Here is a 25923-nt window from a genome sequence, read left to right on the forward strand (position 1 = left end):
TTTTCCGCCACCTTGACCGCCTTGTGTATATAGTCATTGGCGTCACCTAGTGGTGAGGTTGCAGATTGCAACAGACTGAAACTTCTCTGCCAAATCTCTGCCAAATGTCTGTAACTACGGTGCGATCCAAAGCAATGTGAAACAGTATCTTTGGTTTGTCCATTCTGAGCTACAGAATAGAGATAAACGGCTCATTTGAAGGAAAAAAACCCACATTGATTCTTATTTTTCAGTTGATACTTATTACATAGTTCTTAACATTGGATCCTCCTAAACGCTCCTTTTAACAGGTCCAAGCTAAGAAATCTCTGGTCTCACTTTTCGCCATCGCTGTTCTTCAAACCGCAGAGTAGACAGTCTGCTTCCTGTTTACACCGGTACGCATACGACGAGCGTGCGTGAAAGTTCCTGAAATATGTGTTTTCGTGCATGTTAGTATGGACGGAGATCACTTCTAGAAATGGTGCTAAAACGCTCGTGGGCATGGAGGTATTAGTGTGGATGTAGTCTCAATCTTTTTGTTTCCTTTCCTAAATAAATGCAAGTGGACTTTTCTGTATCTTTGTAACTTGATCCTAAAAAGTGAAGTCTGCGACGGTGCTAACTGTTGACTGACTTTGACCATGTGATGTGCTAAGCCTACAATACTCTCCTACTTTATCCAAAGGTTCATATTACTGCCCCTGTAGCTCCACTGTATTAGACTGCTACTTGGCTGTTTTCTTTATTCCAATCCTCTCTTCCAGTGGTTACACAGTGGTTATGATGTACATTATATTGTGTGCTTTGAGTTACGTACAAGTATTTTATACCTTCTTTTTTTTTATCGTCTTGTTCCGCCTGTGTATTGGGCAGATTCTTTGTTTTTATTAATTCATGTTTTTTGGCACTTTGTTAGAATATAAACTCACAAGAATAAGCTACATTTGGTTCGACTCAACCAAGTTCCTATTTCCTTCCTGCCCGTGTGTTGGCATACGACCAGTGTTAATGGTTTTTAAGCTATGGAGTCATGGCAGTGGGACTAGCATTAGGCAAATGAGTTTGTAAAAGCAATAAAAAAAATTAATTAAAAAAAGAGGAAATATATTGTCAAACACAAATTAAAAATCACTGAGAATTTGAAAAGTGTTTGGTAGTTGTTTTTTCCTTCTGCATGACAGTCCACAAAAGAAATAGCAAACTGTTTTATTGTAGTTTTCTCTATACACATTTTGTATGAAGACTCAGAACAATGGTATAATGTTAGAAATGTAGTCTGAAATGTACACTGTATTCACAAGTTCCATTTTTTTTGTGTTGGGTTGACAGAGAATCGCACACATGCATGTGCACAGTCACACTGCAATCAGCCACGCACTCATACGCATACGTTATTACACCTTGTAATTGAAACACGAATAAACAATTAAACGCTGTTAAGATGCAAAAGAATGGATGTGACCTGCAAGTGGAGGGAAACATGTTGATGGGCAGGACAAATTAACATGTTTTCACCCAAGCAGAAATGTGTTATTCTGTATAATAATGACCACAGCTGACATGCACTTTTCACTTCACTACACCCCCCCCTCCCCCCTCCCCTTCCTCCTCCCTGCTCTTAAATGGGACATTAGGAGGGTGGTTTCTAGGGCGGGTGTAACTTAGACCTCCTCTCTCATCCAACAGTGCGATACACACCCAGCGGCCCTGCCAGTTTCCAGCTTCATGCACTTCTGGACTACAGTGACATGACCAAGTGTCCCCGGGTGGAGGGAGGTTACACCTCCACCTCACTTCTAACTTTTGCTCCCTCATTTCTAGAGCTGCAGGGTAAGTTAGGGACTGTACGAAAATGATTAGATGAAATAGAATTGGAATATTTGGGATCTGCGTGCGGGGAGGATTTGCAATTTCTGAAACAACTCTGGAACTTCGAAGGTGCAAATTCATGGCTGTAAGATTATTGCTATAATCATATATTATGGGTTAAATCTAGGTATACTGAATTGTCCTACAACTGACCTGTCGCTAAGCCCCGCCCCCTGCTGCTACAAGCTGTCAGTTACTGAAGACATAGTCTAGTTTTTTGAAAAGCAAAGAAATTGATTTCCTAGAGAAGCAGACCGAAAGGCCTTCACTGTGTTTGAAGGATATATCCAGCATGTCAAACTGATTCCGCAGTGAAAACAGGTTAAAAAAAATAAAGATAGAAGCTGAAGCTACAGATCACAGAGTTAAAGTGAACCACCACATCACCTGGAGATCCAGACAGAACAACATTGGTCCTATAAGTCTTTATTCACGGTTACAATCACTAAAACGCTAAAGCAGCCTGTGTATACATTCAGTATAGCTTCTGTACGTTAATGTTAGCTCCACAGGGTTTTATGTAGAAACGTATCTCCTTCCAACCACCCCGGATAACGAGTATCACTATTATGCAACGTTTAACCAGGAGGAGCTCCAAATCCACTTAACCAGCCTTAACAACATGAAAAACATTTGAAACCACACTACGTTATGATTAGCCAGTTGGCGTTTGAGGGCGGGACTTAGCGAAGAGTCAATTCTCCACACTTTACCTTAGTTTTGTTCTTAATAGTGAAATTAACTCTACTAATTCAATTGCTTTGGAGGCTTTGCTTTTATAAAAGGGGAACTATAAGGTTCAGCCCCCATCCTCACTCAAATCATTTGTGTACAGTCCCTTAGATGTTTGGCTAATAGACAGACACTACTAATACTGTCAGAATGAGCGATAATACGTTTCTCTGTCTTTCGGGAACTTTCTTTCAGTTCGAGTGGGAAGGACATATCAGCCATAAATCAAGTGTATCTGTATGTTTGACATCTTATGTTAGTTATCATTTCACTGTAATTGCAGAAAAATCCAAAGAAGTACATGAAATCTTACTGAGGACATGGCAGTCAGTATCCAAAGAAACACTAGAGGGCAGTATGGTTCCACTGAGAGGAGCCCTCGTGAGCTTGCTAACCTGCTGCTTCCTGGAAGAGAAACTCATCACTTGCCAGCTTTACATTGATATCCCCCCATCAAATGGTGCAGAATTAGAATACAATAGAAAGGTAAAATTAATTTATTTTGTCAAATCTCAGAATGAAGCAATGGGAACAATGCTTCTTTTTAGGAGAGATCCAGAGTTTTAGTGAGTTTGAGGAATTTTTAAAATTTAAAATTTAAAAATTTAAAATTTCCCATCCATTGTGTTTAATTAATGAAGTTCCTTCAGCAGAAAATTAGATTCCTTTATCAGCAATTAACAGTTTGTGCTTCAGCAGTGTCCAACCATCTGACTGAACAATCTGAAATAATAATAATGTGATTTGTTTCGTCCCAAAATACCATTTAAAAAGGGGAAACCTATGTAGTAACAAGTAGGTCCATCACATGAGAGATGGACATTAGTAACAGCTCACATAACACGGAGTGCAAAACAAAGCATCCATCCACACATGCATGAAAGTGCATTCAGCGTGATTTTAAATGTCCCGCCCTCAGGTCTCACCTCTGGTGAAAAGCTCGCGGTGAACCACTTTTCCAATCTCATTTGGCCCTTTTTCTTTATTATGCCGACACACAAAAATATATATTCGATTGCACTTCTCTAATTCTTTTATTTCACAGAATGGCATGAACATGTGCTTGATACGAAGGACATCACGGTCAAAAAACATTCCTCGTTACTTGGAGACACAGAGAGAGGTGCGGCAAGATGGCGGAGTCTGTTCCTCTGGTGACGATGGCGACGTTGCTCTTCAAAGTGTGAGTGAGCTGATGAAAATGTGATTGGTTGAGGTAACTGGGGTGCGAGGTCAAACGGAAACACATTACAGTTGGTTTTTCCTCCAAACCAGAGTTACGGGGGCGTTGTTGAACCTGCCGCTGCGGCTGTTCCTCATGCCCAGGTACTGCCTGAGCAGCTGGTTCACCCGTTTCTGACTGTTCCACTTGCGGGCGGATTTCCGGACGCCTATGAACCCGCCGTAGCGCTTTTGTAGGGGCCTCATGGGCGAGCCAATCAGCTTCCTGTACCCGTGGCGCCCCCTCTGAAAGCCGCCGAAGCGTTTGGACAAGGTGACGGCCTCCGAGCCCTCATCCTCGCTCAACCCTTCCTGCTGGCCGTCACTCCCCACGTTCCTCTGCTCCCTTGGCTTTCTCTCGCCGTCTGCCAGACTCAGATCCGGGCCCAGCAGGCCTTCCCCCCCCTCGGAGGATTCCAGCGGCGATGAGTCATACTGGACACTGCGCTGCTCAAAGGGCACCTTGTCCCGCTCCCCCTCCGCGAAGCGCTCTGCGGCTGCGGACTGCAGCAGCTCACTGTCAGAGTTCAGGTCGAGAGAGGTCAGCTCCAGCTCTTCTCCGATTCTCTTGAACAGAGCGCCCCCCTCAGACAGTGTGGGATGGCGGGACAGCTTCACGGCACGTTGACACACCTCCCATGTAAGTGAGGAGGAGACGTGACCCTCACACTCCAACAAACACACCTGCAGAGGGAGAAGAGAGAGGGACGGGTCAAGGCAGAGCATTCAAGGATCCACTTGAATTTATCAATCCAGAGAACGATCAAAAATTCAGATTGTTGAAATTGTTTCGAGCCATGTCATTGGTGGAGAGTTTGAAGAGGAACCAGTTCTAAGGCCTGAGAAGCAATTGAAGACCTAAAGAAACACAAGGTGGCCATAGTGGCCATGGCAAGTACTCCATGTCAGTGAGGCTTAAACTGTCACTAGCCAGGAATACATCATTTTTATTCCTTAGAAGCATAAATCCATTACAGGATCCCCAACAGACTCATGATACAAGTGATTGGACACAGACAAACTTGATCTTTTGATGCTTTATACATCACCAAGATACTGCATAACAGACCATGGCAGCATCGTAGCCTATTGAGAGTGATCAGTTCATTATCAAATAGATTTTGTTATAGTTGTCAACATTATTATTGTCTTGGTTGAATGTAGATAATTAAAGCTGAATTAATCTGTTTTTTTATGTCTGCTTGGGGGCTAAACTCAACAGAAAGCTGAATATAATGATTGACATAGTACACTCTTATAAAGTATTTGCAAGTTTTCCAGCCTTGTCACACATACAGCAGACATGTAGCAGCATTAGCATCCATTTGGAGTTTCGGCTACCTGATGGTGTGTAACGTAATGGTTTAGCTCTGTTTTGGTCTTCACCATTTTTTGAGAAACTGTCTCTTTAGCTGCTAAATGCTCCACCAATGCCTCCCTTCCACTGCATGGTTCAGCTCCACTCGACTCACTTGTACCATGGTGCTTTTCTCTAGTTCATTTCTCACTGCAGATAGTAACCTCTCAGTGTAGGTGGGATCGTCGCAATGCCAATGTCAACCTGCTTTGACATCATCTTCAACACAAAACTCTGTGCTGGATCTTTTCATCGTCAACCAGACCGAGGAACCCCCGTACATAGTGTACGTACTGTAGACCATGGACAACTGAGTATTGTAATGCAAAGTTTTGCGGGCGGCCATTTTCGTAAAAATCTGGGTTGAGTAAATAAAGAATTACCTTTGCTATTGCTGGTAGCTTGGGTGTTTGGAATGGGACAATTCTCTTTGATCTCCACCTTCTAGTATCGGCTCAGCTCACTTGGAACCCCGACCGAGGTCTTACCAAAATAAAGTACCAGGTTCCAGGTACTATCCACAACTTTTTCGAATGGAAACCCAAAAGGACACGGTTCCAACTGAGTCAGGTTCTGCCGTACTATGCAGCACGGGAAAACCAAACAATTGCTGAAAGTTGCTAAAATGCTGCTTGGAGTTGAGGTAGTTTGCAGAGTTCAGTATTATTTCTCTGTGGGTTTGTCATTATTATTGCCATTTATGAACATATTGTCCAAGGTCAGCATATCATTTATGGCATGCAGTTCCTTTTTTTGAAGTAAACTTTCTTTCTTTTGAAAAGTGTTACTACTTTGCCGCAGGCTACAACCAGACCCAGGCTGAGAGAGTAGTCTCCTGACCTGGATGGCCAATGTGTCATGGGAGTTACTGGGCGTTGTTCCCGCTGTGTTCGGCGTATATATGAAAAGTCGCGTACGTCCATCATTTTGTAAATGTGACATCCAGTTCTGCAAAAATGATTGACAGAATATAATTGGAAGAAATTGCAAATCAGTTTGAAGGACAGCAGGTAAATTATGTCCAATCTTTTTCACTTTGGCTCTTCAATTTCTGGTAATGATGTATTTGGTCTTAAAAATGAAGCTAGCGTAAGTTCATGCAGGACACGGAAGTCATACGCCCCCAGATGTAACCAGCTGACAGCCAGCCAATTGAAGCTTCCAATCGGCCATACACCAATCACAGCCACTCTCACTTCAAGGAGGTTTATTTAAATACGACTCCCTCCTCACTGATTCATTCTACACCTACGCTGTTACAGACCACACTGCGGGCAAAGCTTTGCCTCCTCCACCCCAGCCTCCACCCTTTTCTAGTTTAGAGTTCATCTTTCATGGCAAATGGTTGAAATGTATTTTAAAAACGTACTTCGGCTCATTCCTGTAAACTCTTGGGGGTTGTTGCTCGGTGCTCCCTCGTCTTGGCTTGGTAGCTGCTGGCTAATCCGGGGAGCATTCAAAGAGCGGAGCCATCATCGCTAAGTTTAACTGTATTTCCATTTGTTGCAATAAATGGTTAAAATCTATGACGAGAGTGTACCTGACTGAATGACATATGGTATTTTCTATGTAGAATGAACTTGTCAGAGCTGAGTCACTGACTCTCTGCAGTTCTAATGACCTTCCTGTCTTATTATCATCACACCTGTCAGCCAGCGTCATGCCTTAATACTCACAGTCCTCATACCAGTGAGGAGGTAAGGACGTATGAAGAACATTTAAAGTTTGTTTAATCAGTGATCTGGTTTTTATTTTTGTGATTGTCTGGTGAAAACACTTTTTCACCTGCTGACTCACTTAAAATATGACTGAATTGATCATTCATGCCCTTAAACATAGAAAACCACAATGCACTACTATCTCTTCAGACAGGGTAAACAGGCTGCAGCTTATGCACACACATCTCTCCTTACTCCATTTCCTTGAACTCCCGTGCCCTCCGAGTTAAATTTCAGTTTGAGGTAAGAAGCAAATCCCATTTACTCGTCAAATCTTCCTCAAATGAGATAAATTGCATTGTTATCGGAAAACCTGCTCACATCAAAGGACTGGGAGAAGAGGGAGTTCCGCTGTGAATCTATCAGCGGAAATTAATTATCCATCGTAAATGAAATGAGCACACCAGGGCATTCTCCACGTCAGATCAATGGAGCAATCTAAAGGAGTTTATGAGTGAGAGGGGATGTGTGTGTGTGTGTGTGTGTGTGTGTGTGTACGCAGGCAGTGATGTATTTATATACTTGTGAGGGCCAGAGGATGAATAGGCTGTGAGAATCCTCCGTAGTGAGGAACCTTCAAAGGCTTTATTTTGTCAGGAGAGTTAGGTTCAGGGCTGGTACTTAAATATAATGTCAAGGTTAGACTCCTTACATCAAGTCTGGAGGGGGACCTTTGTCACACGTTCTGCCATCTGTCAAATAAAGTCAAAAGGCCTCTACAGAAAGTAGGAAAATTCATATACAAAGACAACATGCAGAAGCTGCTCAGAATTATGTAAATAATAGCTGTAGCAGAGATGATTAGCACAAATGTAAACAAAAGTTGGCATTTACCCTTAAGATTAGCATTAAGCTATGAGTGTAGTCATTGGAAGGGATGATGCTATGAAATGCTCCGTGTGTGTGTGTATGTCTGGGTGCATGTGTGGACGCGTTCACGAGTGTGTAGGTGTGTGCACTAATAAATCAATGAGTCCTGACATTATAACACACACCGGCGGCTTCACACACACACTCTTGCGGTCTGGAGAGGGAAACAATGGAATTGCTCAGTGGATTCCATCTGTGGCTCAATGGGAAAGCAGCAAACACAATGAGGAACTGATAAAATGTGTCAGTCACCAATGTAAGCCTGGGCTGATGATACTGAGCAGCAGTCAATTATAGAGTTCTATTACAACTCCCCAAAAGGTCCCAGCTGTCTTTCTCTGCATCATTATCAGCTAAATTAGCCATTCTACAGCTATTCATGGACGTCCACGGACATTTACCCGCTGCGTCTCGCACTGTTTGGAAATGAGATTTTGGGCTGCATTGGTGTTTCGGTTCGAGTTCGGAGAGCAATCGCACTCTCTCAGTGCCGAGACTGGTATCTTCATGTTAATCACGAAGCATTGCACAAGTGCCATAGATACTTACACATGCAAATAATCCCCTCTTCCACTATGAGACAGAAATAACACCAATTTTGTCTGGTTGAAATGTAAATGCCAACTGTTGGGCAGCTCAGTATTATTTTCATTTTAGCTCAACTCCCTTTCCCTGAAAATCAAGCTTAAGGACTTTTTGGATCCAGTTCCTCTAGTGTCACGATGAGTTTTAAAAAAATGTTTTAGTACAATGTCTCCCCAAATGTAGGCCTGACCAACGGTGTTGTCGCTGAAGCCTAGCGCCCACCCTATGGTTCCTACTCACGTAAACACTGTTAGCTCTGTTAGCACATTTTTCTCGTAGTTTGAAATCTTAGCACTGTTAGTTGCTTGCTAGCCGTTACCGTGGTAAGAGCCGTGTGGAGGCAGATATGCTCCAAATCCCGTACATTGCACCTTTAAACATTGCACTTGATAAACACAGGATTGTATGTATTGTCATTAAGAGCATGTTAGCATGCCGATGTTAGCATTTAGCTCAAAGCACCACTGTGAACAGCCTCACAGAGTTGCTAGCATGGCTGGGCAATCAAACGAAGGCTGCTCTATCATTCATTTAAATGTTAGTTCACTCAATTTTCCTACTGAGTATGGAACATTTTATTTATTTATATTCTAGTGGAAAGATGTTCCCTTTATTATGTATAATTTTACTATGTTATTTTATTTTTATTTTCTTCTTTTATTCTATTTTACTGGTCCTTTCTAGTTTGGAAGTTTAAAACCTGAAAATATTTTTTTAAAGATTTGTTGAGAGGCTTTTTGGCTTTAATTGACAGAAAATGTTTACTTGTTACAATTTTTAGGCCTTCGACTAACATGACACATGCACAAGAAAACCACTATAATCACATCATTCTACCCTCATATTAACTCCCTAATACACAGGCCAACAAAGTGCACAACAACAAATTAAGTAGAAGCTCTTATCGTGCCTTAAAATAACTCAGACAATCACAAACACAAACACCTCCATCAGGGTGACACTGTAACCACATTGGCACACACACTACAAGGTGGATGCTCTTATCAACAGTGACTCACGACGACAAACAATGACACACACACACACACACACACACACACACACACACACACACACAAATACTCACCATGGTGTTGAAGACTTGCTGCAGCTGCTGCTGCTGCAAGAGCACACCGCAGGCCACACATTCCCCCTGGCAGTCGCTGTGTCCAGGGGTGAAGAGACTTGCCAGCAGCACCACCAGGCACCACAGAGGAATCTTCATCGCTCAGCACAGCCAGACGAGCAAGGAGTCGAGCAGGTACAAGGGAAGAGTCTAAAACAAAGGGTCACCAGCTGGAGAATCTGGAAGATAAAGCCTTTGGGATGTGGGTCCAGCCTACAGGGAGAAAGCAGACGGAGTGACAGGAGCATTGCATCAGTTCCAGTTTATAGGAATCATCAGCTGGATTTGGGCGGTCAGTCAAAGCGTTGGTGATGGGAGCCAATATCAGGGGATGGACAATGTGGGTGGATTGGAGAGAGAGTACAACCTGAGACAATAAATGAGATAAATGGGTATTTTCCAGTGGGCAGGAAGCAAGCCACTACAGGCTGCAGCGTTGTATCAGTGCAGGAAATCAGACAGCAGAAATGAGCAGATCTGTGCTCGAAGACATCATAGACACGGGACATGGGTCATGCCCTGTATCAAAAAAAAAACGCTTGTTATGGGGGCTGCAAAATTGTGAACCAGGTGCACGCTGTTTGGTGCCTGACCTCCACTCCCTGACCCCCATCTATCCTGTTACTCACCACTGTATCATCCCATAACACAGAGATAACAAAGAATCAACAGCCACTCAGAAGATAACAGATTGCTCCTGCCCACAGACTGCTCACCAGAAACATACGGCCTCTGCATGTTTATGAGCCAAGACCGTGGCTGAGATGAATCAACATATTCATGTCCTTTATGTACAGGTATTTAACAATTATTAAGTAACTCTAAGGCTCCTTGCTGAGTTTTTTTATGAGTAAGTCCCTGTTTTGTATATCTCATGCCCACAAGAGTCACAACATTCACGCGGGAGTCAGTCCTACCAATGGTGTCACACTGATTAACAGGTGGTGAAATACCAGGGCAGGATATGCAGCAATGTGCCAGCAGAGGAAGTGAATAAAAAGGCAGCAAGTAAACAAGGCTGTATCTAAAATACTTTGCCTACAAATGTTTAACAAAGAGGGAAATGCATTCGAGACGGTTGGTGGAGCTCGAGGTTAAACTGAATGCGTTTTAGTGAGTAATAATGGATAAAAGCATTTGTTTTTTAAGAAAACTGTACACTCTTAGAAATAAGGGCTCCAAACGGGTTCTCACTCAAGGCCTGAGGTTCTACCTGGAACCATTTGCTTCTGAAGAACCCTTTTTTGAAGAAAGGGTTTTACAAGGGTTCTTTGTAAGACTATGGGTTCGATTAAGAACCATTTTCAATTCTTTGTGAGGGAACGCCCACAGCCCAGCCCACACCCCACTAAAAACTGTGATTGTGACCCACGATTGTTTAGGTTTGCGCTGCATCACATCATTCCCGGGCCTTTGGGGTTATGCTTTGGAACACAAAAAAAGTTACCGGTAGAACCCCATGGGTTAGGTTCCAGATGTAACCCTTTGAATATATAAGAGCTCTTGGTGGAACCCTTTGATTGGATTCTGGATAAAACCCTAAGAGTATAGAATGGGCCCCCGGTAGAACAGGGGCCATTGGGTAGCAGTCACAGCTAGTGACAACCCAGTCCCATGGTAGAGACCTCAGATTGATGAGAGTGAATGGAAATATTTTACAAAACACAGAGCGGGTGTCGTATCGACGGGTACACTGAGGTAAAAATAAGTAAAAACTAGCACACCGTGACCATTTCCACTGTACCACATTACCACTCGTAGTCAACAGCACATGAAACAGGTCGTGTGTGACCTCGGCTCATCTAGAAATATAAAAACGTCTTTATGGGAAGTCATTAGAGGGACCTGTTTATTTGCCTTGCAGAGATGTTTTGAGCAATGATCATTTCCTAGCCTGCTGACTAAGTCCATTTGATATTGTTATGTGCTCCCTTAAGTGGCCCCTACTAAGTGAGTTGAACAAATGAGTAAACCAGCGCAGCATAAGTGATGGTGTAGGCCCTGGATACGCTCCCGCATTACAAAGATACGCTCTCACACATTAATTATATTCGACCAGAGTGTATTTATATGAGCTTTTTTGTCAATATTACTATTAATGAAAAGTCCTGCAATGTCCGTCAGAAGCTTTATAATTAGACAAAGGATGTCCATTTGTTTGCCATCGGATCATCTGAGGTACAACAGCACATTATCAGTAGCTTTCATTTTCATTTTACAAAAGAGCTTTTCAGTATTTTGTAACATTAGTTTCTTCATGATTCGATGAAGACACATGCATAAGACAAAACTTTCTAACTGACTTTGAGTGTACTTTTTTTAAAGCTGTGTTGAGGCAATTTATCCAGTTTTGAAGGGATTTTTACAAAATTTCCATAATGAGTGAAGTTGCATTTGCAGATTCAGTGCAGCCGACTGGAAAAGCACACGGAGCCAGCAATGATGTGAGCTGCTTTCTTTTCTCCAACAGAGAGTTAATGAACATATTAGAAGCTGACTAAAGCGAAAAATATACTGAATCTCTGCTTTTACAACCATGTGATTAATCAAATGAGGAGAAGAAACCACAATCATTTACACATGTAAAAGGCACATCTCTACTGAAATACTGCCTTTAAAGCGACACTCCACTTATTTTACACATTAGGTTCAGTTTACTCGTTCTGAGGAGCACTATGCCCCTCCGACAGCAGCCATTTTCGCGTGTCATAGCAGGGTAAACACAGGTGTGACTGATAAAATCATTTATGGTCCTGTTCCATTTAGTGTGTCACAGCCATTGAAGAAAGCCTGCATGCACAAAGGCCCACCTACATTGAACAGGGCCGTAATTAATGTTATCAATTATTGACCCATGGTTTACCCTGCGACGACATTTTAAAATGGCCGCTTGTGAAAACAGTTTAATAGTATATTATGTGGCAGTGGAGGAGTTCCCAAATAACACCAGCGTTATCGCAGCTGGGGCTTGACAAGAGACGGGAGATGTGGGTTTTGAAAGAAGGGCATTTAGGAGGCAGGGAGGATGAAACTTGGGTCCAGTCTGAAATATTTCATACCTACAGGCATTCATGGTTCTCGCTTAGAGGACTTTGGTGAACTTTTCCTCTCGTGCCACCGTGAGGTGGATATGGATGCTTTTGAATGAAATGTCTCAACAACCGTTGGATGGATTGTCATGAAGTGGGGCACTGTCCCAGGCAGGCCAAACTAAGAGGGTGAACACATTACTACTGGGCCAACCAAAATTGTCATTGTGCATGTTAGCATGCTAGTTAGTGTCAAAGCTTAAGTTAGCTTAGTCTTCTTAAGACAGAATGCTATACTTACATTTCATATGTCATCATGTCTATACAACCTATTTTGGAGCTTTCTCCATTCTCTTAAGAGCAGAATACTAAATACTAAATAAATACTAATAACTAAATACTGCATGCTACAATCACAGTCTCTAAAGAAAGAAAACATTTTGGGATCATGACAATGTTGGCAAGGTTAAGAATAACAGGATAGTGTTATGAGATCACCAATTATTTGGTGTCAAATGGTCATTTGTAAGAGAAACACTTCTTAAAAGGAGTAATATATGACATTCAGAGCATTAATATAGCACCAAACAACTATTTGCTAAGTAAGTTGCTATCATAGCGCGTGTGAGTGTGCCCCAGCTGGTTAGCTCACCGCTGCTCTCATACGCAGGTTACAGCTGATAACGTCGCGCCCACCCTTCCGACTCCCCCCTCCAGTTAACACTGTTAGCACTGTTTGCACCGTTAGCTGGAAGCCGTCGGCTCAGGCGTCGCCATGTTGAGAGCCGTTGAGAGGCTTACTCACCTTTAAATGGAGATACAGTGATCTGATTACTAAAAGTTATATCTTATTCACCACTTTTTACCACTCCAGTAAATAAGAATCATTTTGGTAATTTATTTTGTATCCTCATGTCATGGTTATCATACTTTCCATGGCATGCGTGGATTATTGTGGCCAACAGCTGCTGACAGAAAGAAAGAGTACCAACTTGACCATAATCTCAATAACTTCAAATTGAATCTGTGCCCTTCACATCTGAGACACTTTGAGCCATGAACCTACACACTCTTCTCTCTGCCCTACTCCAGTAATGATACAGCTCTTGGTCTTGATATTGCCACTGGTCCATTTTCGCCACCCTTCCCTATACATTTGCATACTATTTCAGCTATCCTTAACTTTTCATGTCATTTGCATAATCTATCTGACAGAGCTAGCACTCGACTGGGTGCAGGGAGCTGATATACGATGCACTGAACACGGATAAAGCGGTCGAGTGGGAAAGGGAAAGCCACTGAACGCCAGGCTTTCCCCCAGATAGAAACAAGACAGCACAATCCGCCCAGGAGCCTGGGAAGAGCTGCATTTGAAAATATATCTTAATCATTCACAAATACAAACAACCTCGCTCTCTAAAATTAACGCTGGCATGAAAGCAAAAAGAAAGTGGACCATAACGAAGGGCTTGATGTCCCTCTACATTTAGATTAGTCTTTCCATCTTGCACAAATGAATGCTTTTACTCGGTTCTTTCCAAAACAAATGCCCTCTTTTATGCTTCCATTAGAGTTAACTAAGACCCTGAAAATGTTTCCGAGAGAAAATGTTCTCCCCTTTCAATCACGCAGGAAGCAATCAGAGCATTCATTAAAGGACCACCCGTCTCATGCATTTTGTTTTTCTGGGAACAGTTTTTTGTCCGAGCCTGAAATACATAAGAATCTCTGGAGTAATGTTGAGTAGCTGGATTTTGTCCCCCCACCACTTTCTTGACTTTGTCAAAAATATATTAGGCCTCATGCTAGAACCACTCTTACGAACAGATTCCTTCTTAAAGGTGCAGTATTTGGTAGCATCTAGCTGTGAGGTTGCAGAATGCAGCAGACTGAAATGTCAGGCGTGGAGGACGGTGGCCGACACGATAACGTGAAAATGCAAATGTCCCTATCTGGGGTCAGTCTTTGGTTTGTCCGTTCTGGGCTACTGTAGAAACATGGCAGCTGGCTCCGTGAAGAGGACCCGCTCCGTATGTAGATATATAAACGGCTCATCATAAGATAACAAAAACACAACGATTCTTATTTTCAGGTGATTATACGCTAAAGAAAAAAATACTTATTATTATAATACTCCATTTCTGCTGATAGACCCTCTAAATGCTACACACTGGCCCTTTAAGTGGCTTACACGAGTGATTTAAGATAAAGTTTTTCAATAATGGATTGTATATTTCATTACTTTGAAGCAGTTTTGAGTTTAAAAATCCGATATGTTGACATTATCCTGTTTGACTCCGCAATTCGAATTATAATATGATTGTAAATGTATTCATACAGCCTAACGATATCATCATTCATTTGCTATTAATGCTATTGTAAAACACTGCAATATCCACATGATCATCTTTAATTATTTGACCCCCTCACGTTGCCGCCAACAATGGCCTCGCGGGATGCGAGCCGCGTGAACACCGCGCACAAAGTTGCAAAGCGAAGTGTATTAATAGAGTTACCGCTGGGATAAATCAACATTAGCGGCTGTAATGGAGGGTGGAGAGGGGGCCACGGTGTCACAAATGTGAGAGGGGGGGAGGGAGAAGAAAAGATTGGCGCTGGTCTCGACAAAGCTCTGCCTCCCTCTATCTCATCCATTAGTCACCTGCATGGAGCTGGAAAACACAAAGGACAGATAACTTAGAGGACTCTCTCTGCTTCCTGTTGCATCCACTTTCCCATTGTTACCTCAGCACTCCTCTTTTCTTCCTCCACTCATCTCCATTTCCACATCTGTGGATTGTGGCTTTTTATCTTTCATGCCATATTGCTGAGGTTTCTAGTCTCTTCCAGCTGTGCTTAGATCTCAACTGAAGCCAGGACAAGCAAAGATGGCTGGCGTAAAGATGTGGTCACTTTGTATGAAGGGAAAATGATTACAATTCCTGTTCTACCGATTACTTCTTGCAGGGCCATTAATGGTGCCTGATTAATTATAACCTGAGGAGATTCATGAGTGTTTTATCGCCTCACACTCGCTTAAAATCGCTTGTTGAAATGCGTTGATGTGGGATAACGGGCCAATAAAGTGCAGTTCAGTGTGTGAGTGGAGAGTGGGGGAAAGACAAAGACGGGGCTTCATGATACTGATTCAAAATTCATAGTTTTCTCCAGTCTGGTTCTGATACATTTCTCCAGACGCCTGTGTGAAATCAATATAGTCTATTATTTTAAAGGGTTAGTTTACTCAAGTGAAAAATGTAATCCGTAGTGGTTTGGAGATAGTTTTCCTTGTCCAGGTTTTAAATAACAGTCTCTGGGATTTCTCCCTCAATTCTAATACAATGTTAGAATACAGGTAAGGCTGTGAAAGCTCATAAAAAAAGAAGAAATCAACACTGTCCCAAACTGTGAAAACTGTTGATACCAATTGTCATTATTAAATGCTGTGAGTGCGACAAATGCGTCTCCATTCACCTCCATTGTACTGAGGTGGAGGAAGAAATGGCAGAGACAGACATCTCAAAACCTGAGCACATCAAACCTAATATATCAGCATGCACGGCCGTACACCACCAGAGGCAGATCAGAACATATGTTGGGTTTTATTGTAATTTGACTCTATTTCACCTGAGATTACAGTTTTCGTACTATATACAACAGCAAATGCATTTAGACTGAAATGTAAGGCATGTTTTTTTTTTTTAAATCAACATAATGAGGATAAACTAAACGTTTCAGTGATATGTTCATTTGTTTCTCCCACAATGTCTACTCTTGCAATACAATATTCGCTCATAGCAACTATCAGTTTAATACCGAAAAGACTGAAGACATCCAACGCATTTGGTGCCTGAACCTAACCACAGACAGGATGTGAACCCTGGTCTCTAGTGCCATAGTCCTGCATTTCCTACGCCCAACTTCTTTGCCATGCAGTTCAAAAATAAAAAAAGTTGCAAACGTCATCATCATACAAACACAGTTATACAAGCATAATATCTAGGAGACAACAGAACACATTGTTAAATAAGGACTACTTCTTTGGTATAGTTCAGCGAGTGGAAACTGAATTTCCAGATAAACAGGGACATTCACCCCCATTGTTTAAGGGTGGAGTCAGATATATCCGAGGCAGATATCTCCAAAACCATCACACTCTGCTTGGGTAGATACACTAAAAGTAAATGAGAAAATACGTTATTTTGTAATTTGGGGTGCTGCGACCCTTTAATGTGTTAGGCTTTTAGATGGTTTCTTAAATGGAAGGATCTGTAGAAAATCAGCACACAGAAATAAGAATTGTAAAATAATTCCACTCCCACGTTAACTGTAATTGTTAAATCAACATTGCAGAGGGCCGTTAACCTTAAATGAGTGACGTCTTCTGAACCAGGCTCCCTGCAACAGGCTCCTCACATGGTGACTCATCGGGCCAGCCTCTTGACACAAGAAAGTGTATCTCTCATAGGTCATTGATTGCCTGCAATTAGACTGTACTCAATAAACTCATTTAAAACTCCATCCCTAATGGAACCATTTCCAGAATGGTTTTTGGTTATTCTGCTCTTCCCAAAGCGTACGGAGAACATTTCTGTTTTCACGTTGTTATTCAAATAACCAAGGGCCTGATTTCCACTGGGGATGAAGGTCCACATGTCCACCTCACTTTTATAGTTTTAGGTCGATTTTCAAACTAAAACCTCTCTGAACATTGGACCTCATGCAAGACCACTTTGGTAAGAAGTATGGTTGTATAGAAAATGACTCTACCTTATTTATTACCTCAGTAAACATTATAAACATGAGTTTATGGTCTCAATCTCTAGTTTCAAGTCTTCTTCAATACAGCATGATGTTCATTTAGTAAATGATGGTCCATTTAGAGTCAAACAGACCATAAAGCAGGGGATGCTTTAGGGCGGGGCTACCTTGTGATTGAAAGGTCTCTACCACGGCGTTGTCCGGTCTGGGAGTTGTCTGTGTTTTCGTCTTAGAACTTAAACCCTTTCACAGTGTGTTTTCAGTTAGTGAGTTAGTTAGTGGTTCCAACGACCAAAATGCCAAACTCGAAGCTTCAAAACTGTAGTCCACAAACCAATGGGTGAGTACTACCACTTCTTATCTATGGTTAAGTCTATAGTTGTTGGGGTGATATGAAACCTGAAAGGAACCCTTGCAGACAGTCCTCAGGACTGAAAAGGGGACTCACTCGTTTTTTTTCGGGTAATATTTTTATCTACACTTTATTGTCTAAAAAGACACTAAAATCAGTCAAAAACAAGAAAGTAAAGCACAGAGCTCTTTGTATTTAACACGGAAAAACATCATGATAACTAAAAAGGATCTCTCTTCTGAAACCACTCCTGTGTCCTTACTAACTTGGCATCACCTTCTTCCTTGAACTCAAAACTCACATCCACAGAAGCCCAAAGAAAATCAACACCAAACTTTGACCACTGTTGTCCTGTCCAAACACAGATAACAAGTTACTCTTTCAAAAACCTTCAGTTTGAGGAGGATTTACACACACACACACACACACACACACACACACACACACACACACAGCCACGGAATCATCTCACAGTGTAAATCCAGTGTGCACAGCCTCAGATAAACAGTGCGTGACTCAGTGGAGAGTTCAGACGACCAGGAGGTGGGCTTGCAGTTGTGCCCTTCCCTCGCGTTCAGGACGGATTCCTGAAATGACTCATCTGAGAGAATGTGCTTAATCCCATTTAGACGTGTCCGCCACAGCCGCACCAGATTTTCATGAGTGGACCAGATTACCTGACCCGTCACAGCACAGAAACCTGGTTATCATCAACGCAAAAGGGGAATTGACGAACTGTGAGCATCGTGGAGCACGATGCTCACAGTTCGTCAATTCCCCTTCTGCGTTGACAAAAGAGGTCAAACGCGAAGGTCATCGAGGTTGCGATGATGCTGCAATTACATGCAACAGAGACACGTTTTGTCTCAGGAATTCTCTTTGTCTTATTGCCATCATATCTGCTGATAGAATCAGACTTCCTGGTCATCTTGCTTTAGGAACTCTTATCTCATGCAGACCGTGGAGCACATATTGATTGGAAATGTGATAAACTGCATCTGATTCTCACCTCATATCCCGCGTAGCCTATAACGCTCTCACAAACGCATATTAAGTGGAGACACGCTACTCTTCATACTCCTTCGTATTCCTTTCGAGGCACCATCATATCAGATCAATTGAGCATATCATTGCTATTGTTTCCATCAGTTGCACTCGCAGGGTTTCTTTTAATTGGGGAACATATTTGCACCTGAGGGAAGATCCTCCCCAGCGTCAGATAGAATGTCTTTCATAGGGGGAACTCACACCAACAATCATTTCATTCAGTCCACATGGAGTCTGTCTTTTATAGCTCTGAAATAAAACTCTCCCCGTGCAGTTCAACTTTCGATTTGGCTGATAAACTGTCTCACGGCATATTCGTTAAGAGACAAACGGCGGATGCTGTTCGCAGAGAGCTGCATTCACATGAATCTTGACTCTTTGTATTAAAGTTACAGAGGGTTGTTTTGCTATTCTTTTTTTTAAACTTCGAAGAGACCAGAAAAGAAAGTGACATGCACTGACGTGTGTGTGAGGGGGGGGGGATACGCTGACATCAAGCTCAACCACAGAGACTACGTTTTAAAAAGTGAAAGTGTCAATGGTCACAGCAGAATAGCAGAATAGACTTTTGGAAAACAAAAGGTTATTAAGGCAACAGGAACATTGCGCCCTTAATGATGCACTCGGTCCCCAGACTGCGTGGCTGAAATTGTGCAGAGGGTTAGCTGACAGGGTGTCATCACTGATCTGGTTGCTGTTAAGCTGCGTTGACACCTGCACTAATCCATTGGACATGGAGCCGGAGGGCGAAAGCAATCTAGCACAGCCAGACAAGATCGCCACTTTTATCAAGGTGAGGACAGTGAAGGCGGAGAAAACAGTGATGGACTGCAAAAAGTACTCGCTCATGATGGGAGAGGGGGCGACAGATAGGGGGAATGTCTGGCTAACTTTGCCTGGTTTCCCGCAGTAGATAATTCTGTGATCACCAAGAGGATCTGTGTTTGTGAAACACTGCAAGCAGTCGTAATGGATGTTGACTCAGAGTCTAAATCCTGTAATCAGTTCAATCATAGCGCAGGCAGCAGCAATCCTAAAAGCGTTTATCAGCTGATTAGAGAGAGAATGCTCATCGTGTACTATAACCAACGAGACGGAATAATGAATTGCGAATGAAATTATGACATTCTTTGGCAGCAGTGTGAGGTTAACCATTTTTAGATTTATATGATATATATTTACAAAAATGATGGTATTTACTATGGATCTTTGCATGATCTATTTTTTATTGTTTCAAATATCAGATATTGAGAGGCCTCTCTGGTAGATTAATATAGATCTTATAATAATAAGACAATGAGCCAAAGTACATTGCTACACAAAATTAACACAAATTTCATAAATTGGTTGACTCCAAACACTTAACATACTGAAATAAATAAATGATTCCGGTCAGTCCGGTAAAATGTCTGACTCTGTCCTGTAAGCATGTTCTAGTCCTCATGAAGCATTTCCCCTGTGTGAAGTCATCTATCTGTGAATGGCACATTAACCACCCATTTTCTCTCCCGTCTGCGCCACTATCGCCTTTACTGATAATGGGAAAAGATTATGCACATTCATTACCATTATCATTAAAATCATCATTATCATGCGCTTGGCATAATAGCAGCGTTCAACTGGTTCACTTCTCCAGCTTTCTTTCTTTTTATCCTACTGGGGCTGCTTCAGGTAGAATAAAATAGCTTTTGTCAACGTTACTTTGAAGCCTCTGTGTGATGTATTTAATGTGACATATAATACTCCATGATCTATCAAAAGGGCAAACCATGAATAAGCTGCTTTTGGAGAGGCATTCTCTGACTGAATCAATTTAGCTTTGATATTAGTGAAAGCTATTTGCTTTATATATTTTCTTTATATATGTATTTTTCTTCTTTTTATATATTTACTTTTTTTAGTATCAATGTAGCTTTTTTAACTTATTTGTGTATAAAATATATTTATATGTACACTCTACTTGTGTTAGATTAAAGTCAGGTACACCTTAGCCAAATGCAAAGTGCAATTAAGCGTCTCTGCTCTCTCAGCACGACTTGGGACTTTCTCTCCTGTTAATTAAGTCAGGATCAGGTGTGATGTGGGTACTGCCGACGGTGACTGTGGTACCTTCAGAGCCACAGGGACACAATCAGAGTAATGGAAAAAAAAGGTTACTGCAGGGGAGGAGGGTTATTTACAGGAGGCATCTCCTGAGATCAAAATCCCAAATATACAAAGCCAGAAACAGACAAAGCAGAAAACTCAGTTCAAAAAAAAAGGGGGGGGGGAGATGAAAGAGGGAAAATCCTAACAGTGGTTGCCCTACACCGACGTTCCCCCAGGATCTATTAGCCGCTGGTTTGTGCATACACCAGACAACAAGTCCTCTCCTAATTAACTGCTCTCTCCTCTCCGAAAAAGCGTCTGTTTATCAGCGCTTACTCGTTGAACTGCACGGTCTCTCCGCGCAGGTAGACTCACACTCCTATGAACAAACAAAAAAGTCACACTTGAGCACTTCCTTACCTGTGTCAGTGACGTAAAGGTCTGCTGTCCTCCTTCTGCTGCTTACAGGACAGTTTTGGTGGCTCAGCTCGTATCCTTAGGCTTTCAACAACTGAACGCATGCCTCCTCTGAGGCTTCTTATAATGGCACACCCCTTCCCTCCTGGCTCAACCCCCCCCCACCACCACCACCGTCACCATCCCCCCTCCCTTCCCCTGTATATCACCACTCACATAGAGGAGGGAGAGACAGAGAGAGAGAGAGAGGGGTGGATTCCCCTCATTCTGTTACGCACAAAAACCCCACACAACCCGTGACCCTCCGGCACTGACGTAGCAAGGCGTCGCCTACGCCACCGGTTTCGTCTTCATCGAGCCAGCTAATGGGGCTCTAAAAGTATGCATCATCCACCTTGAGATTGATCCTGGGTTCCTGTGTGTTAGGTGTCCATAAAAACCCAGCAACCGAGAGGCCAAACCGGCTGCCAAGGCCAGGGGGGAACAATAGCGTATTGAACTGGATGTTTACCCCAGAAGATCAAGTTGAGAACAAGTGAGGAAAGCAGTGCCGTGGAGATGATCACGGGTCGATGAGGTTGTTTGTGCCGGGGAGGGGGGTTTTGTTGGTGGCGATGGCACCGCACCTGAACAGGAGACTTTATTCTTCTTGTGAATGAAAGAGTGAACAATGTAAAGCAGTCGATGGACAGAGTACGCAACCAGTCTGTGGTCTGTGTGAGTCACGCAGGAGATTTGGGGATGCAAAGCAAGACGTGTACCGAGAGCTTTCTCTGTAGTGATACATGTTGATTGTTCAGTTGAGGAGATCCACAGATATATTAAACAGGAAAGGCAGGGACGTAACAATTATCACGTGAAAGTGCATGTTTAGCCGTCCGGCCCACAGCTTTACCGTTTAGGTTCAAAAACAGAAAATGTGCTCATATACTCAGAACATCATTGTCTTTGGAGCTCCAAACTTTATTCCTGATGACCTTTACAAAATTGAGTTGGACGACAACTGTTCAGGCCACTAATATTTTTGGACTGTCTTAGAATCATTTATGAAAATGGGTCTGGTTCCCCTTTAACGACCCACCACAGATATTATCTTGTTAGGGACATGATTGTCATATTTCATGGAAATCCATCAAATAATTGTCTAGTCCTTTGACTCAAATCACAAATATCTGGGGATCATCAAAGCCATTAGTATACAGTACATAGAGTGGTGCAGGGATGACGTGTTTTTACAGAAGTTAGCATTTCACTGCGTCACTCGACAAAAAGCCAGTTGTATTGTATTTTGGATTATTACAAAAAACAAACTCGATGGTTAACCAGCAATTCTGACATTTAAACTTCTTGTTTATCAAGATAATCTTAACAAATTGATTCATTTTTGAAGCGTGAATGCAATCGGCAGAAGTAAAAAGCTAATGTTAGGCTATATACAAATTACACCACGGTCAGCACGAGTAAACACAATGAGGCTGTGACGTGGACGAGTCGGCGTGATGATTTGAATGCTTTATAATACGGTAGTAAATACCCCGATGGTGAATTTTGAAGAACAAAACAATAACATCTCAAAAGCACATTAGATTCACATTGGATGTTTGGGCAAAATGTTGTGCCAATCCAACTAGATTTAAATATATTTCACTGGATAAGTAAAAACTTTGACCTGCTGGTGGTGCTAGAATCAGGAAACCACCAGAGTCATGAGGAGTCATCCTCTGGGGACCATGAAAGTCTGTAAAACATGTATAATTCATCCAATAATTGTTGAGGTATTTCAGTCTATACCAAAGTTTTGGAATGACCGACTGTGGCTAGCTCAGTAGCAATCAGTTGTTAGTACATGCGATGGAACTATCATAATGACTGTGTTTCTGTTAAATACAATAGCCACAGCAAAAACCCACTTTTAGGGTGTTGAAGTCACACTTCAAATTTGACTCCCTCCTCGTGGTGAGCTGGCATTAGCTTTAGCCCCCTGTGAAAAGTGTGAATGCCGGCCCTGAACCTGTGTGTGGTCTGATAGTGATGGATGAATTGGGTACATAGACAGAGCCCTCGGTGCGGCTGAGATAAGGAACCAAGAAGAACAAGCAGCCGTCGCGGGGGCCTGTCTGTCATTGATATCGCCGTTATCCACCGGCTGTCCAGTGTACACACACACTTCCTCTGGTGGCCAAGAGGCAGTGATTACCTCGATGACGGAGAAGGTCGAGCTTAACTTGGCACCGTGTCACGTCAAAACCATATTAGTCCAGTTTTGGTAGGGATGGATTTTGTACATCCTCTCGTAGATGTATGAAGCCGCGGAATCCTGTATTGTTTCAACATGTGAGGTAATCTATCTGAAAATATTGGGTTTTCTTCAATTCATGAAAGATGTCAGTGTTTCACATGGTCTGTAAAATGAATTTGAGGAGAATAATATTAATTCCACAGATAATCTTTAAAAAGTGTTTATTTCTGGCATGGAGGAGAGCCCAACGTTCCCAGTGTTAAAAAATAAAAATAAATCTTAAAGCTTTCATCATTCCCTAATTCTCCACGAGGATTAGAAACGCAAATATCCTTCTGTAGAAATGTGGAATTGGTTTCCAAACGGGCATAATACAACATTAAAGCTGTAGAGGGTTCATAATAACAAATGTATTGATTTGTATCAATGGAAACATGCTAAATAATTGAACCAGAGAATGATAACTAAAATGCTTTAAGGAGAAAGAAACATTGCAAGTTGTTTTATATGCCCCACTGTGGTGAAATCAGAGAGTCTGATGGCTGACATAAAAGCTGGACTTATTATGCAATCAGCTTAAATATAGTATCTGTCCTAAGACAGTTCCCTATAATGAACTCTATTTTCCAATAAACAGACATAAGCACTTGGCGGTATTTCCCTGAATTTGCATTGACATACATTTGCATACAGTGCATTGCACTGTTTTGGCTTAGTCGCCAAGTTAGACTTTTATTTCCTAGATTTAGGAGATTCATTTCAAGAGCCCAAAGCGGTTGGCTGACGGCTGTTGGGCTTCCGACCACAACTGACCGGTATTGGGAACATATCCGACCTCCTCGTCTCCTCTCCATCCTATCCAGAGTTGTTACCCTCCTAAACCCAATGACGAGAAGCTGTGGATTGCATGGGCTTTCCCCTTGTCAAGACACAAGTAATTGATATTAACAGCATGGCCTAAAATTACCTTTTTTTTGCACGGAAGAAGAATTGCACCCACCGCCCTGAAAACCTGCTGCGTCAGCCACCGAAAACACTCCGGGGAAGTTTGATTCCGGAGCTTAGGCATTCGGGGAGCCACACGGCAGTATCTCATGTGTTTTATACATCGATCTCATTGCGTAACCCGCTTCGGGTGCCTTTTTGGGGGGCATCTGAAACCAGGGAAAAAAACCTTTCTCTCTTATAGAAAATAATGCGGTGTAAGGAGACTGGGCTCTGCACAATCAAGACATGGAAGCTGGCTTAGTGAGGAACAAAACCATCGTTTGTAAAAAGAGCGACTGCTGTGAAATTAAGTGTGAGACGCCGAGGAGATGTTTACTCTTTGAGCAGGAGGGGTATAGACCTCTGGATTAAATGCAAGGGGTTCTGACCTCAATCAAGGAAATAATTACTGTTGCCCCTCCTGTTGATGGACTCTATAATTAGCAAGCAAAGCCCCCACAGAAACACAATTAGTCTGAAAACAGAGGTGATTAAAACAATAATTCTTATCGGACTCGTTAACATGTGTTTTGGTAGTGGGGGGGGGGGGCATGAATGCTTCATTGAATTTGTCGGGAAATTCAATTTCGGCACCTCCAACACCTCCGAGTGGATCCCACTAAATATTTCCCGTATACATTCGGGTGCACTCTATATTATGCTGGATGTCTGCATCCAGATATCTGTCAAACAAGTGAGATATGATAATAGAATAGAGGGCATGTGCTTCAAGATGAAAGCAAGCCGAGTGTGACTGCCTCCATCTTCCTCAAGTAATGACGAGGATTCATGATTGGCATCGCGGATAAAAGCTATGGCTCACATAAGCACTCACATTTCTCACACACACACAAACGGAGAGACGTTCTTTCTTCTTTTTCTTCCTGTGCTTCAGTGCAATGAATCACCATGTTTCCTATTATATTCTCTCAGAAGAACACACACACACACACACACACACACACACACACACACACACACACACTGATGCTGTTATCTGTCATCACCACGGTTGCCGCTCCACCACCAAAAAACAGTCGATACTGATGCAGCACCCACTCGTTGTGTGTGTGTGTGTGTGTGTTTTGTTCAGATGGTCTTTTGTGATTAAACGGGGACTGCAGCAACAAGGGAAGTTTGCTGTTTTTGCACTTCCAGTGCTTTTTGTCAAATTAAATGGCTTGATTACAAAAATGTCCTATTTCACGTAGGCTATACCTATTTAGATGTATCGCTTCAGTAAAGCATTATCAGCACTTCTATCTAGTTTATTTCCTCCAATGTCTAATGTGTCCTGAACTGTGAGTCTACCAAAGTCTCTCTCTGAGCAAAGTCTATTGAATGTGCCTATAAATATTTTTTTCAATATAGGGCAACATTAAGTTTTGTAATCATGATGATCATAAATAAATCATAATAACATCACCGATAATAATGATAACAATTATGATTATAATTATTATTATAAACATACTACATGCCATTAACTTCGCTGGTGTAACTGCAGTGCATCTAACATTGAATGTGTACATGGCTACTATAG

The 25923-nt window shown here is 42.2% G+C and overlaps 1 protein-coding gene across 1 annotated transcript; it reads right to left on the minus strand.

The window, feature by feature from the left end:
* Positions 1-1128: 1128 nt before the first annotated feature.
* Positions 1129-21239, minus strand: LOC116399872 (proenkephalin-A-like). Its single transcript, XM_031877322.1, has 3 exons — positions 21158-21239; positions 9422-9673; positions 1129-4488 (listed from the first exon to the last, which is right to left on the minus strand). The coding sequence occupies exons 2-3, from the start codon at positions 9557-9559 to the stop codon at positions 3832-3834; spliced, it is 795 nt and encodes a 264-aa protein (XP_031733182.1). The 5' UTR covers positions 9560-9673; positions 21158-21239; the 3' UTR covers positions 1129-3831.
* Between the last annotated feature and the right edge of the window lie 4684 nt (positions 21240-25923).

Source organism: Anarrhichthys ocellatus, unplaced genomic scaffold (genome assembly GCF_004355925.1).
Source record: "Anarrhichthys ocellatus isolate YVR2014 unplaced genomic scaffold, GSC_Weel_1.0 scaffold133, whole genome shotgun sequence".
NCBI lineage: Eukaryota > Metazoa > Chordata > Actinopteri > Perciformes > Anarhichadidae > Anarrhichthys > Anarrhichthys ocellatus.

What these genes read in the sequence shown, in the direction of transcription:
- LOC116399872 (XM_031877322.1), bottom strand. Translation starts at nt 9,559, where the DNA reads ATGAAGATTCCTCTGTGGTGCCTGGTGGTGCTGCTGGCAAGTCTCTTC. An exon ending in AGCAAGTCTTCAACACCATG is followed by an intron (nt 4,489 to 9,421) that starts GTGAGTATTTGT and finishes CTCCCTCTGCAG; the next exon opens with GTGTGTTTGTTGGAGTGTGA.